Below are 12,347 nucleotides of genomic sequence, written 5' to 3' on the forward strand. Positions count from 1 at the left end.
TTAAAGACTCAATCCGATAAGATAATTTCAAATGGAAAACTCAATCCATTACAAGAGAGTAGAGGGGGAGAAATATCATAAGGTCCAACTATAATAGCAAAGCTCGCGATACATCAAGATCGTACTACCTCAAGAACACGAGAGAGAGAGAGAGATCAAACACATAGCTACTGGTACATACCCTCAGCCCCGAGGGTGAACTACTCCCTCCTCGTCATGGAGAGCGCCGGGATGATGAAGATGGCCACCGGTGAGGGATCCCCCCTCCGGCAGGGTGCTGGAACAGGGTCCCGATTGGTTTTTGGTGGCTACAGAGGCTTGCGGCGGCGGAACTCCCGATCTATTGTGCTCCCCGATGTTTTTAGGGTATATGGACATATATAGGCGAAAGAAGTCTATCAGGGGAGCCACGAGGGGCCCACGAGGGTGGGGGCGCGCCCAGAGGAGTAGGGCGCGCCTCCCTGCCTCGTGGCTTCCTCGAAGCTTCCCTAACGTCTACTCCAAGTCTCCTGAATTGCTTACGTTCCAAAAATAACTCTCCCGAAGGTTTCATTCCGTTTGGACTCCGTTTGATATTCCTTTTCTTCGGAACACTGAAATAGGCAAGAAAACAGCAATTTGGGCTGGGCCTCCGGTTAATAGGTTAGTCCCAAAAATAATATAAAAGTGTTTAGTAAAGCCCATAAACATCCAAAACAGATAATATAATAGCATGAATACTTCATAAATTATAGATACGTTGGAGACGTATCAGCTGTAACTTTTACATACGAACTTCGATTGAGACGATTTTTATATCAAAATCAGCCATTTCGACGAGACGAAGACAATTCGTGTAGAACCTTTTCTCATATGAGGCCATATTTGGGTGGTAATCGGCCGAATAGTGTTCTGGATAGTAAATCTCAATACTTTGAACACAATTTCGGCCTTAGAGATGAGACCGGATGGCTATGGCCCAAATATCAAAGTTTCTCCTTTTGATGATACGGAACTTCCTCACTTTGAGCACTTTTCCATTTGAGGCCATCTTAATTATGTTTTTGACCATGCCAAAATCTGGTGTCAACACCCATCGGGCAAGCCGAAGCTCGAGCCTCCAGCCTCCACTTGCACTGAGATGGCTGGCCACCTCGTCGACTCTCCAGACAATTGCACATGATTCAAATGTCCATAACGATGGAAGGTGGTGACTATCATCAGGATTATTTGGTAGCACAGATGTAAAATCGTGAAGCAATACAACTATATAAGTACTGAATAAATTATGCCCAATTGAATCCACGGTCGAAAGTTTCAGGAAGAATGGAAAAGTTTCAGGAAGAAGAGGTGACTATCAGACTGATCGGATCCGAAACCACCCCCGACGCCCCCGCATCGCTCCCATGAGGGACGAGTCGGGCGGAACCCTAGCGCAGTTGCAACCCCTTCCCCCTCCGATCTTGCTCCCCCCCAAGTCAAAGGCCGTGAGGCTGACGGCGGCGGTGGGTCCTCATCCTCCTTGTGCGGTTGACTGCAGTGGGGGCCCCATACTTTCTCGTGTTGCGGGATCTCCGTTCGGAGCTTCATGGTGGCCCTGGACGACGTGGTTCATCCGACGGAGATGGGCGTCGGGGCGACGACCCCGGATCTCTTCGGCGACCTCGACTGCCGTTGTGGCCGCGAGGACGGCACGACGACTGGTTCGGGGTGCTCGGTGCGGCTCGGTTACTCATCTCCGTGTGGTGCGGGTGGTGGCGGTGGTGCCCGCTGAGATCTCCGGCCTGCTGTAGGGAACCGGCGGGTGGCGCGGTCCTTGGGTTCTTTTTGCTCTAAGATGGTGTTCTGCCGGTTACCGGCCCTCATGGATCTGGCCATTGACGAGTTCCGGAATGCTCCCCCGGAGATCTTCATTGGGTGCTTGACGCCTGTAGATTGCTGGATCGAATGGGATTCGGTCGTGTGCGGCCCTATTTCAGCCCGAGTGGCTTCAGGAGGGTGTGACACGAAGCTTGGGTATATGTTGACATTATGGGACACTTCGGTATTTCGATTTCCATAGTGAAGACAATGGCGGAGAACGTCATGGTGGTTGAGGTCTCAGGCCTTGTAATGGCGGATCGGGTCTTCATGGCGATGAGGACTTTGCTTGGTGATTCGTGACTCGTAACAGCGGCATCGGCAAGTGGGGGTGGCAGCACATGAGGAGTATAGATCTTAGCTTTCAGGGTGAAAACCCAAGGCCTGTCCTTAATTGGTTGTGCTTGGCTGACATTGAAGGCATTGTTTTGAGAGTGCGGATCTTCTCCAGGGTGAAAACCTAAGATTTAGGATCGAGCGATGACGATGCTTGTGCACTGTTTCCTTTTTTTAAGGCGTCGCTTTTGGAGAATTTGGACTTCGGGTGTTAGTTTAGGTGGTGGTTCATGCTGCAGCTACAAGGAATTGATCACTGTGGCGGGATTTTTTTCCTTCTTCTTTTTGTTTTTTGGTTGTGTGCATCCGTAATGTCTTTACCACATTGCATTGTTGCAGGGGCTGGGTGTAATTTGTATCTCCGCAATATTACTATATTCCCCTTGTCGAAAAAGAGGAGGTGACCATCATAAGTCTGGAAGGTGCCTCTTGCATAACTAGTGGATTGATGACACTGTGTTTAGGGTCATGTTTAATTGCCCCAACCTCTCAAGTTGGGTGTAGTCATATGAAACGATCTAGTAGCTCCACAACGAACTCAGGCATTCCAGTTTATAAGGGGCAACAAACAATTACAATTGACTACCTGAGATGGCTAGGAAAGAACACGAGGGCTCCAAAAATTCTTGGCCTGCCAAGCCCACAAAAGTGAGGCTCCACAGCGAATTTGTTTCATCAACATCCAAAGCACCATAAGCTTGCTTTCTCTCCCCTAACAGACTAAGAAAGCCAGAAATTTAATAGAATGTTCATCTCTCCAGCAATATCGTAGAAATGAAGGTGTACCCCAAAGGGGGGCGACCACTCTTGTATAGTAGACTAGAAGATCTCACACCACTACTCCTAGTGAGGCACTATGTGATCTCTTGCAATACATTATAGCACCCATGCTCGAACATGATGATATAGTTACATCACAACTCTGCAAATGGGTACTAGAGTATGCACAATACTGAGACTGGGTCTAGGAGCCTCGCATACGGGTGTAACGGGACATTCACCATAACACAGGCACTATAGGCTGCTGTTCTTGAAAGAAAAGAAAAAGGCACTATAGGCTACAAAACAGTGCCAGCCGGCTGCTCAAGCACTCCAGTTGACAGGAGAGCTCCGGGATTCAACTTCCCGGGTGGATGTAAAAGCAAGCCCTGCAATTTCAGCTGCCCCGACCATAGAAGCAAAGCGTTTCTTCCCACATGAAAGCGCTGTGGGCAGGGCGACACAATAGCTCCATATTCCCAACGCCTCACAATCTCACAATAGCAAATGCCGGCCTTTGCCGTGGCCTCCACGAACGAAAACCGCGCTTCGTTTTCCTGGCATAGGCCGTCTCTTCAGGCTGCTCTTTTATAGACCAAAAGATATCGACCATGTGAATCCATGCAATTACTAGGCACACGCCGACTGCAAGTTCATCAGAGTACGCATACCTACCAACCTTTGATTTTGAGCATCTTGTGATAAAATGCAAAAGATCAGGCCAGTTTACTTGCAAAGATTTCATAAACCAACGCACGCACTGAAGGTTCATCAACACATCACTGCCTCGGTAACCAATAATTGAGGTACTATCATCCTTTTGCATTCATTTTTCCCCAGAGACAGCATTACACCCGGACAATAAAACTCTACGTCAACCATGTAACCAACTCCTTGGCCCAAACGGCCAACAACAGCAACGACGGAAGTCCTAGCATCCTTGTACCATATATCCCACTAAGCTGAAACCTGTGACCGCACCAATCGCTACGGGCCACAGGGGGTAAAAGGCTAACAAGAACAAAGGGGATTTACATTGCACAGCAGCACAGGATAATTAGCAGCACCCCTTCTAGAATCAGAGAAACCGGTGCGGAACAAAGTCATGGACCCGTATCGGGTAGCTGTAGAACTCCTCGTTCCTGGGGTCCGAGTACCCTTTACGGCGGCGCAGAAATGGCGTGAACCATGAGAGCCCTCGGTCGTTCTCGTTGGCACGGGGCTCCAGCGTGTTGTCCAGAAGCGACGCGACGATCAGCGCCACCGTTGGGCCGGAGGCAAAAACTGTGTTGATGATGTCATTGAACTGCGGCAACAAAGAACGTAGAGATGAATTTTAGAAATAAAAATTCACACACCAGGAACTCGAGGCTCGAACTGAGATGATAACTAAACAATGATGCAAAGGGGGTTGCTTAAAATACCCATCCTGCATTTGTTCGGGCAGGTCCGCGGCCAGCAGAAGCGGTGTACTCTGCGAAATATTGAGGGATCGAGATGCCAAGGAACAAGGATAGTCCAATGATGTAGATGTTCCTCATGGAGTTTTTGTTTGCAAACTGGCTGAACGAGATTCCCACAGCAGCTGGTATCAGCAAAATACATTGGTTAGGCCAAATATAGTGAAAAAACACATATACAAGAGCACAAAAAGGAAGTTCTGGCTCACCTACGATACCAAACAAGATGCAGTAAATTGCTGCGAAGATTGGCAACGGGATTGATGCGAAGAACGCCCCAAACTTCCCTGCAAGAATGAAAGTTCCCAAATTTGAGCCAGAATTTACTTTTCTTTCCTTCAGTAACACAAGGTGGGAACAGAGAATTACCAAATATGGAGAAGAATATCATGAAGCCAGTTGATATCTGGATCACTCTCCTACTTCCAACTTTTGTTAATCCAAGTAGCCCGATGTTTTCGCTGCATTTATATAGGAAGATAAGTCTAGTGTTTGCAGATGACAAGGCATAGCATAAATAGTTCTAAAGGAAAACTTTGTCTTGAGAAACAATAGACTGGGTTATATTCAGATGTGATGTGCTAAAAGATCATCAGTATAGTATTCCCAAGTTCTAACTAGAAATCCCCGGCCTAATATATGGACGCCTGTCGCAATATTACAGCGCGTGCATGAACCACCGTCAGATTGCACTACTACTTTTTTTTAAACGTTGGATTGCACCATAGTTATGAAGTCATTGACCAGATGAAGACTAGTTCCATTTATCCCTAAAAAATGGTTAGTTGCATTTAGCTTCCCAGTCATTGAGGGCTGCTAACTGGAGCCTGCAGCTCGGCACAAATGGTAAGTCAAGCAGCCTAAATTTCAGGTTCACAAACTGGGCAAAACTCTTTGCACAACAAGGTGGGCAGTTTTGGCAACTTGGCACCACCGTGGAGTGGGAGACTACGGTGAGAGGAGAAGCACGTGTGAACAGCATCGGCATCGCGAAGGAAATGTTAGAAGCACGAGACAGCAGTCGAGCCGAAACATTCTACCCGTACTTCCTTGCCGTCGCTGATTCACTTGGCTGTCGGCCTGCTTTGCCGGCCCAACTAGCCCAGACGACCGCCTCGGAAGGTGGGGCTATTACGTTTTCGCTCCGCTCCTTATAAAGCCACCACACACAAAGAGAAATTAGGTTTCCATTCCCCTCCTTGAGCCGCCGCACCCAACTCATCCCTTCCCGTAGAACTTCTCCAACGGAGAACCGCAAACCATCGCCACCAGCGGCCTAACGCGGCGGCGACGTCCTAGGGAAGAACTCACTACCTCTTACCGGTAAGGCACCCTTGTCGCCAGTCCAAGAAGCAGATCTAGGCGGGGATGGTGATGGCGTGTTGTGATGGCGACTCCACCTCCTTGAGCCACCGCCCCCAACTCATCCCTTCCCGTAGAACTTCTCCAACGGAGAACCGCAAACCATCGCCACCAGCAGCCTAACCTGGCAGCGACGTCCTAGGGAAGCTCACTACCTCTTACCGGTAAGGCACCCTTGTCGCCAGTCCAAGAAGATCTAGGCGGGGATGGCGATGGCGTGCTGTGATGGCTGACTCCACCTCCTGGTTAGTCACTCGTCTCCTCTATTTTACTACTCTAGATATCAGTCTAGCTCTTTGTTTTGCCACTCCTTCCTCTACCTTCCTCCAATCGACTATGTCCTGTTGCTTTGTTCTAGATCGGAAGAACTCGCTATCGGTAAAGGCTCTGTCACCCACCCAGCAAGCAGATCTAGGCGGGGATAGCGATGGTGGGTTGTGACTCAGTCTTGTTGCTTTGTTCTAGATCAGGGTATCTGTTTTACAACTGATCTCGATCTAGTTGTTCTCTTTGTTTTGCTAATCCTTCCTCTGATCGATTTTGTCTTATTGCTTTGTTCTCGATCGGAAGAACTCGCTACCGGTAAAGCACCTTTGTGGCCCACCGAAGAAGCAGATCTAGGCGGGGATGGCGATGGCGTGCTGAGGGTTGAATCCAGCTCCCAGTTAGTTTCCCATCTCCTCTATTTTACTACTCCAGACTAGATCTCAACCTAGTTGTTCTCTCTTTTTTTGGCTACTCCTTCCTCTAATCTGACTCAGTCTTGGTGCTTTGTTCTAGATCAAGGTATCGGCTATTCTTCCTCTAATCGACTCGGGTCTTATTGCTTTGATCTAGATCAAGGTATCTATTTTACTAATCTAGATCTCGATCTAGCTGTTATCTTTTATTTGCTACTCCTTCCTCTACCTTCCTCTAATCGACTTGGTCTTGTTGCTTTGTTCTAGATCAAGGTATCGGCTAATATTCCTCTAATTGACTCGGTCTTATTACTTTGTTCTAGATAAAGGTATCTGTTTTACTACTCTAGATCTCGATCTAGTTGTTCTCTTTGATTTGCTAGTCCTTTCTCTAATCAATTTGGTCTTATTGCTTTGTCCAGATCAGAAGAACTCGCTACCGGTAAAGCACCTTTGTGGCCCACCCAAGAATCAGATCTAGGATGGCGTGCTGTGATGGCTGAATCCACCTCCCGGTTAGTTTCCCGTCTCATTTCTCTGTTTTACTATAGATCTGATCTCACTATTCTCTGCTACTCCCTCGGTAAATAAATACAAGAGCATTTAGATCACTACTTTAGTGTCTAAACACTTATATTTCTTTACAGAGGGAGTACTATTCTACTCGTCGCCTCCTCCTGCTGCTACCTAGGATAGAAGAGGAAGAATAACCAATAACTTGATCTAGAACAAAGCAACAAGATCGAGTCGATTAGAGGAACGTTTAGGAAGGAGTAGCAAAATAAAGAGAACAGCTAGATGAAGATCTAGAATAGTAAACTAGATACCAATAAGACCGTGTTGATTAGACGAAGAATAACAAATACCTTGATCTAGGAGACAAGACCAAGTCGATTGGAGGAGGGTAGAGGCAGTTCCTCAGTCTGCTCTGCCTCCGTCACCATCATGGGGAGGATGACCAATTAGGTGTGCTTAACATGACTTCAGGCGGATAACAAGGAGCAAGCAAGAAAGAGTGTGTGCGTCTGGTGTTCCTAAAGTGCTAAGTGTCATTGTCCCAAGCTCTTCTGAGCTTGGCATACAACAACCAGAGCTCGTGATTAGAACTTTTGCTTTTAACTCTTGTAAAGTTCAAATCTTAAATTCCAAAGTTGATTTTTGAGGTGGAACTTTTGGATTTGAAGTCTTGGCACATTTTGTAGGTGAGTTGGAATTGGTCCTACTAGCCAGATGGCAACTAAGGCTTCCGATAAAGAACGTGCTCCTCCTTGCTAGATCTCCCACCTTTGTCATGTCTGTCCTCCACCACCAGATCCATCGAGGTCCGGGCAACATTAAGCACCTCCTCCTTGGATCAGATAATTCAAGTCATCGTCATCACTCACTCTGGTAGCGAAAGAGTTGGGAGTGGTGGGCGCCATGGATGGAGGCTCTGGTGCTATTGGCCTAGACAGGTATGCCATTTCCACTCTTTTTTCTTGCTTGCATCCTCTTCCTTTCTTCATTGTGTGAGGTTATCACCAGACTAGCACCTAAACAGTAGATGGAAGTATATTTCCGACACGAACAGCCTCGAGATTACGTGATAAGTTCTGATGGCATGAAAAAAGCTGTTTTTAAGGCAATTACGGTTGCTAATAATAAGTCAACAACCAGCCCCAAGATAAACTTAGCTACAATGTTGGATCATCATACCTACAATGCAGGAATACATTTCATTTACGCGTGAGACTATTCTATAAAAGTAAAACCCTACACGTGACTTGTGACTGTGCCGCACGAGGGGGCAGGGGAGGAGTTGTTCCCTTACACTGATACAGATGAACCGGCTGGAGCACCACACAGTCCTGCCAGGAATATCCCAATGCCCTGCACGTAGACACTTTAATAGCAGCCCAGAAGAATCCGCACACGAATCAAAGAAAGTATGGCACAACCAATCATCACATCACATAGAAAGTACTTGAAACTATTTGTGCTCTAGCATATACATCCAGTCAAAGCATTTGTAAGGAGAAGGAAAGCATTCAAATTCTAGTATTCATGGATAACCATATTTCACTAGCCCTTATAAGACAACTTCTGAAATGACAGTCACCTGTAAACCAATACTTCGAGTAAGAACATGAGCTGGGGGTGGTGTTGCACCGGCTAGACGTGCAGTTGCAAAGTGTGCACCGGTTGACTACACAAGATAGCACAATTAGACTCTAGCAGAAAGAATGCACGAAAGAAGATAGAACAAAAGGAAATCCAATTAGTCTTTAACCTCAAAAGATGAAACAAGCACAGCACCCATCATTCCAAATGAATGACCTGCAGTGAAGATTGGTGGACCCCAATGGAAGGGGTATGAAATTTTGATCCTGAAAGTGCAGGCATGCAAAGAGTGGATTAAAAATGGCTGCTCCAAACATTTATGATTCGTAAAGTTAGTTCATAAGAAATATCTTCAAGAGCTATACCATGGTGCAGATGATATAAGGAAAGACTTGTCAGTGCGGCAGTGCTGTTGTGTCTTGAGCGAAACATGGTTGTATGCACCAGCAGCAGTAAGGATAGCTGCAAAGGCCCACACAATGCCGATACAAAGAAGCAACGAATACCTCTCAAACAAGAAGGTTGTTCGCTCATGGATATGTCTGAAGTAAAGTGGCGCATACTGCATAGAGCAAATTGAACAGTTGGTTCCTAGCCAGCTTCACAAATCATAGCATAACTAAAATGGAAATTAATCAATATTTCGATCAGAAAATACAAAAGGAGATTTTAAGTTGTTACCTGTTGCACAACAATCGCAAGAATTAGCATTGGCAACCCAATCTCAACACATTTTCCAACCTACCATGGAAAATAAACATTATATGTTTCCATTCTTTCTTTCTCAATGTTCAGTCCTCTGCTAAAATATAGAAATCATACCTGAGGAAAGCCAATTTGAAATAGTCCAAGACCAACGACACAAACAACAGGAGTCATTATTACAGGACTGAATTTCCTGCAAAGTAAATTACATGAATATTAATAGCTTGAAAAGAAAATAATACTATATGAAGTCTAAGAACTAGTACTACAGGATGCATACTTGGCAAATGCCCCCCATGCTCTGCTGTATCCAAGAATCATGTTGAGGATTGAAGCAACAATTAGAGCCCCTTGAGTTGCTCTCATTGTGTGAACGAATCTCTGCAGATGCCTCAATAGTTAGAAGTGTAAATATTACCATGTGAAAGATAATTTATCAATGAATCCTCGAAAGAACTATCATTCCAAATAACATTTGCCAAAACGAGACAAGGAGCATGGTTAAACATTACAGATAAAAGAGTGTTATGACTGAGCAAATTAGCACCACTCTACCTCGTGATTACTTTCAAAGTCGTTTGTGTTAAACTGTCTGGCTATTGACAGCACTGGGACAACAAATGCGAAGGAGGCATTCATAACTGTTGGAAGTCGTGTCCCAACGAGTGTTTGGAGCAGAGTATTAATGCCACTCACAAACAGGAACGCTTGAATAACACGAGCCTTCTCACCCTGTCAGTAAGAACAACAAAAGCAGCAGGGAATCAACATTAAATCCTCAAGGAAATTACATCGATGCATAACAAAATGCTAAATGCTATGAATAGTAAAACAAATTGATATACTTACAGGACCACCACCCATTGCAGGAACAATAATTGACACAAGCATGACAGTCGAGCCCAACATCACTAGGTAGTGGAGGAATGCAAGCCCTGCTACCTGAACTGTAGATGATGGCATAATAGAACAGGGTAAGTGCAAGTTTTACATATATCCTAATCATATCCAAACAAGTAAACCAATTCCAGCAGTACCGTTCATACCTAAATATATGCAAAGGAGAAGTATAAAAGACTACAGGAGATATGCAGACAAAGACTTTTTTTAAAGATTAGGTATGCATAGACTTCTCTTTTCTATACTTCAAAGTGGCAGATCACAACAATTCCTCTTTTTGTTCCATGAAAAAACATTGCCTCTTATAGCAGCACCTGATAGAAGTGTTGCTAGCTGTCTAATTGAACATCCCAGATTCACATCACGAATAGTAGGTACAGCCCTTCACAGATCAACAAAGTATGCAATAACAAAGGCCATAATTCTACATGAACAGGAGATTCAACAAAATCAATACATGAATGAAGTCGATTATGTATGGGGACTTCACAAAACAGAGCATTATTGAACGCAACCAAACCGAAATCTGAGATAGGCCTTGAACAAAAGAATGACCAAGAGCCATCTGCAAACCAAAATTAAAGATGCCTGAATCTGTAGGTAGTACTAGAAATCTGAGATTACATCGTCCTGTTTGCGCACAATCGAACTGTACACGAGGAAGCAAAAGAAAGTAAAAGCGGGCAGGGGAGTTAAAGAGGGGAGCCAGGATTGGATTCCGTACCCCAAGAAGGATTGGAGTGGACGCAGTAGTTGAGTTGGTTGAACTGCTCGTAGGGCTGGTGCATGGCGCCCGCGCCGACCGGAGCGTTCATCATGGGCTGCATCCCCATGGGCGGTGGCACGCCCACCGGCGGCGGCACCCCGGGCTGGTGGTTCATCTCGCCCATTGGATCAACACCGACTCAAGCAAGAACACTCTCTCGCCTTGGACCAGACCAGAAACTGCTGCACAGGAAGGAAAAACAATCAGGGGATGCTCTTGGGTCTTCACACCTTTGGCCCCCTTTTATGCGCGCAGTCGGGGGGCTTCGCATTGATTGCACAAATTTTTTAGCAGTGCACAAAACGGAATTTAGGGCATTTAATCAGTAGAGTAAACCAGTGCCAGGAATTGGAGGGTGGGAGTAACTACACTCCAAAGATTGCAGCTCTCGCCTCTCACAAGGGGATGAAAAAACGGCCACTTTGCCAGCAGCAGAAAGGTTGCAGAGGAGAAGAGAACACAGACACTCCAGCCTTGCAGCTGCTGCTTGTATCTTACCCTAGCTCACAAGAATTGACCACGACTCCATGGGCGACTCACTCACAAGCAAAGATGCAAATCTTGAGGGGAAAAAAGTGTAGTAGTATTATCCTACAGTTGGGAGGAAAGTGACAGGCAGAGAGAAAGAGAAACATCAACAAGATATGGCCGATGAGAGCCTCACTTGGGTGATTCCTGCAAGTTTGTCCCAAGAAGAATCTCCAAAGAAAATGCAGTGAAAAGGATGCAAGAAATAGAAAAGGCAACAAAAAGGCCTCACATCAGCACATTAAAATAAGGGACAGAAGCGAATCAAACCAAATACTACTCTGCACACGAAAAGCAGCAGGGGGCAAGAAAGGACTCACTCACCGAATTCAGAGGCTGGATTCTCTCCCACCTCCGGAAAGAAAGAGAGAAAGCGCCGGAAAATCTCCCCGGGGAGCGCAGAGAAAGGCCAAAAATTATGAGCTCCAAAAGCCTCCAGCCTTTATTTTCTTTTTTCCGTTTCTTCCTCTCCTTATCTCCTTTCTATGGCCGCCCTCCCGAGAGCAGCGCCAGCGGCAGCAGCGGCAACAGGACAAACGCGGGATTTTGTAATCTTGCGGGCAGCAGCAGAGGAAAAGGGATCGCGAGCTCGAAGGCCTCGCCTTCACTGCTGGTCTCTCTCTTCGTGAGCGCTCCGCTAATCGCACCAGCGGTAATCAGCGGAGGCGAGGGGGCGGAGAAGCTCGCTCGTGCGCCGCTAATGGAGGCCGAACAGTGCTGGCTGATGGGGCTTGGAGCCTTTGGCTGGATCTAGGTAGCTGGGGCGCATTAGAAAAATGATTGTTTTTCGAAAGTTGTATTGAATTCCGAGGATGGGGAGGGGGGCTGCCGCAGCATTAAAATTGGATTGACGCGGGCGAGAGGTTCTTCTGCGCCGCTCGCTGCTTCCCCGAGTGGTGCTAGCGACTGTAG

General features: G+C 46.3%; 1 protein-coding gene and 1 long non-coding RNA gene across 10 annotated transcripts; one reads left to right on the plus strand and one right to left on the minus strand.

Moving 5' to 3' along the window:
* Positions 1-3,659: 3,659 nt before the first annotated feature.
* On the minus strand, positions 3,660-12,347 carry LOC109757650 (nucleobase-ascorbate transporter 3). Of its 4 annotated transcripts, none has more exons than XM_020316470.4 (15): positions 11,760-12,347; positions 10,866-11,086; positions 10,091-10,188; positions 9,797-9,973; positions 9,522-9,622; positions 9,359-9,434; positions 9,218-9,277; positions 8,902-9,098; positions 8,706-8,802; positions 8,535-8,621; positions 8,247-8,305; positions 4,764-4,855; positions 4,604-4,681; positions 4,359-4,519; positions 3,660-4,240 (listed from the first exon to the last, which is right to left on the minus strand). In XM_020316470.4, exons 2-15 carry the CDS (start codon positions 11,029-11,031, stop codon positions 4,013-4,015), a joined length of 1,677 nt encoding a protein of 558 aa, XP_020172059.1. In that variant the 5' UTR covers positions 11,032-11,086; positions 11,760-12,347; the 3' UTR covers positions 3,660-4,012. The 4 variants fall into 4 exon arrangements, with proteins under 4 accessions (XP_020172059.1, XP_020172067.1, XP_020172073.1 ...); XM_020316478.4 differs by having other exon boundaries at positions 10,866-11,089; positions 11,760-12,325; XM_020316484.4 differs by having other exon boundaries at positions 11,406-11,766.
* Positions 4,862-7,605, plus strand: LOC120964366 (uncharacterized). Of its 6 annotated transcripts, XR_012184199.1 has the most exons (4): positions 4,862-6,420; positions 6,537-6,599; positions 6,704-6,765; positions 6,859-7,605. It is a non-coding gene; the product is annotated as an uncharacterized lncRNA (long non-coding RNA). The 6 variants fall into 6 exon arrangements; XR_006663646.1 differs by having other exon boundaries at positions 4,862-6,765; positions 6,859-6,951; positions 7,084-7,605; XR_006663647.1 differs by having other exon boundaries at positions 4,862-6,599.

Source organism: Aegilops tauschii, chromosome 5, assembly GCF_002575655.3.
Source record: "Aegilops tauschii subsp. strangulata cultivar AL8/78 chromosome 5, Aet v6.0, whole genome shotgun sequence".
Classification (NCBI taxonomy): domain Eukaryota; kingdom Viridiplantae; phylum Streptophyta; class Magnoliopsida; order Poales; family Poaceae; genus Aegilops; species Aegilops tauschii.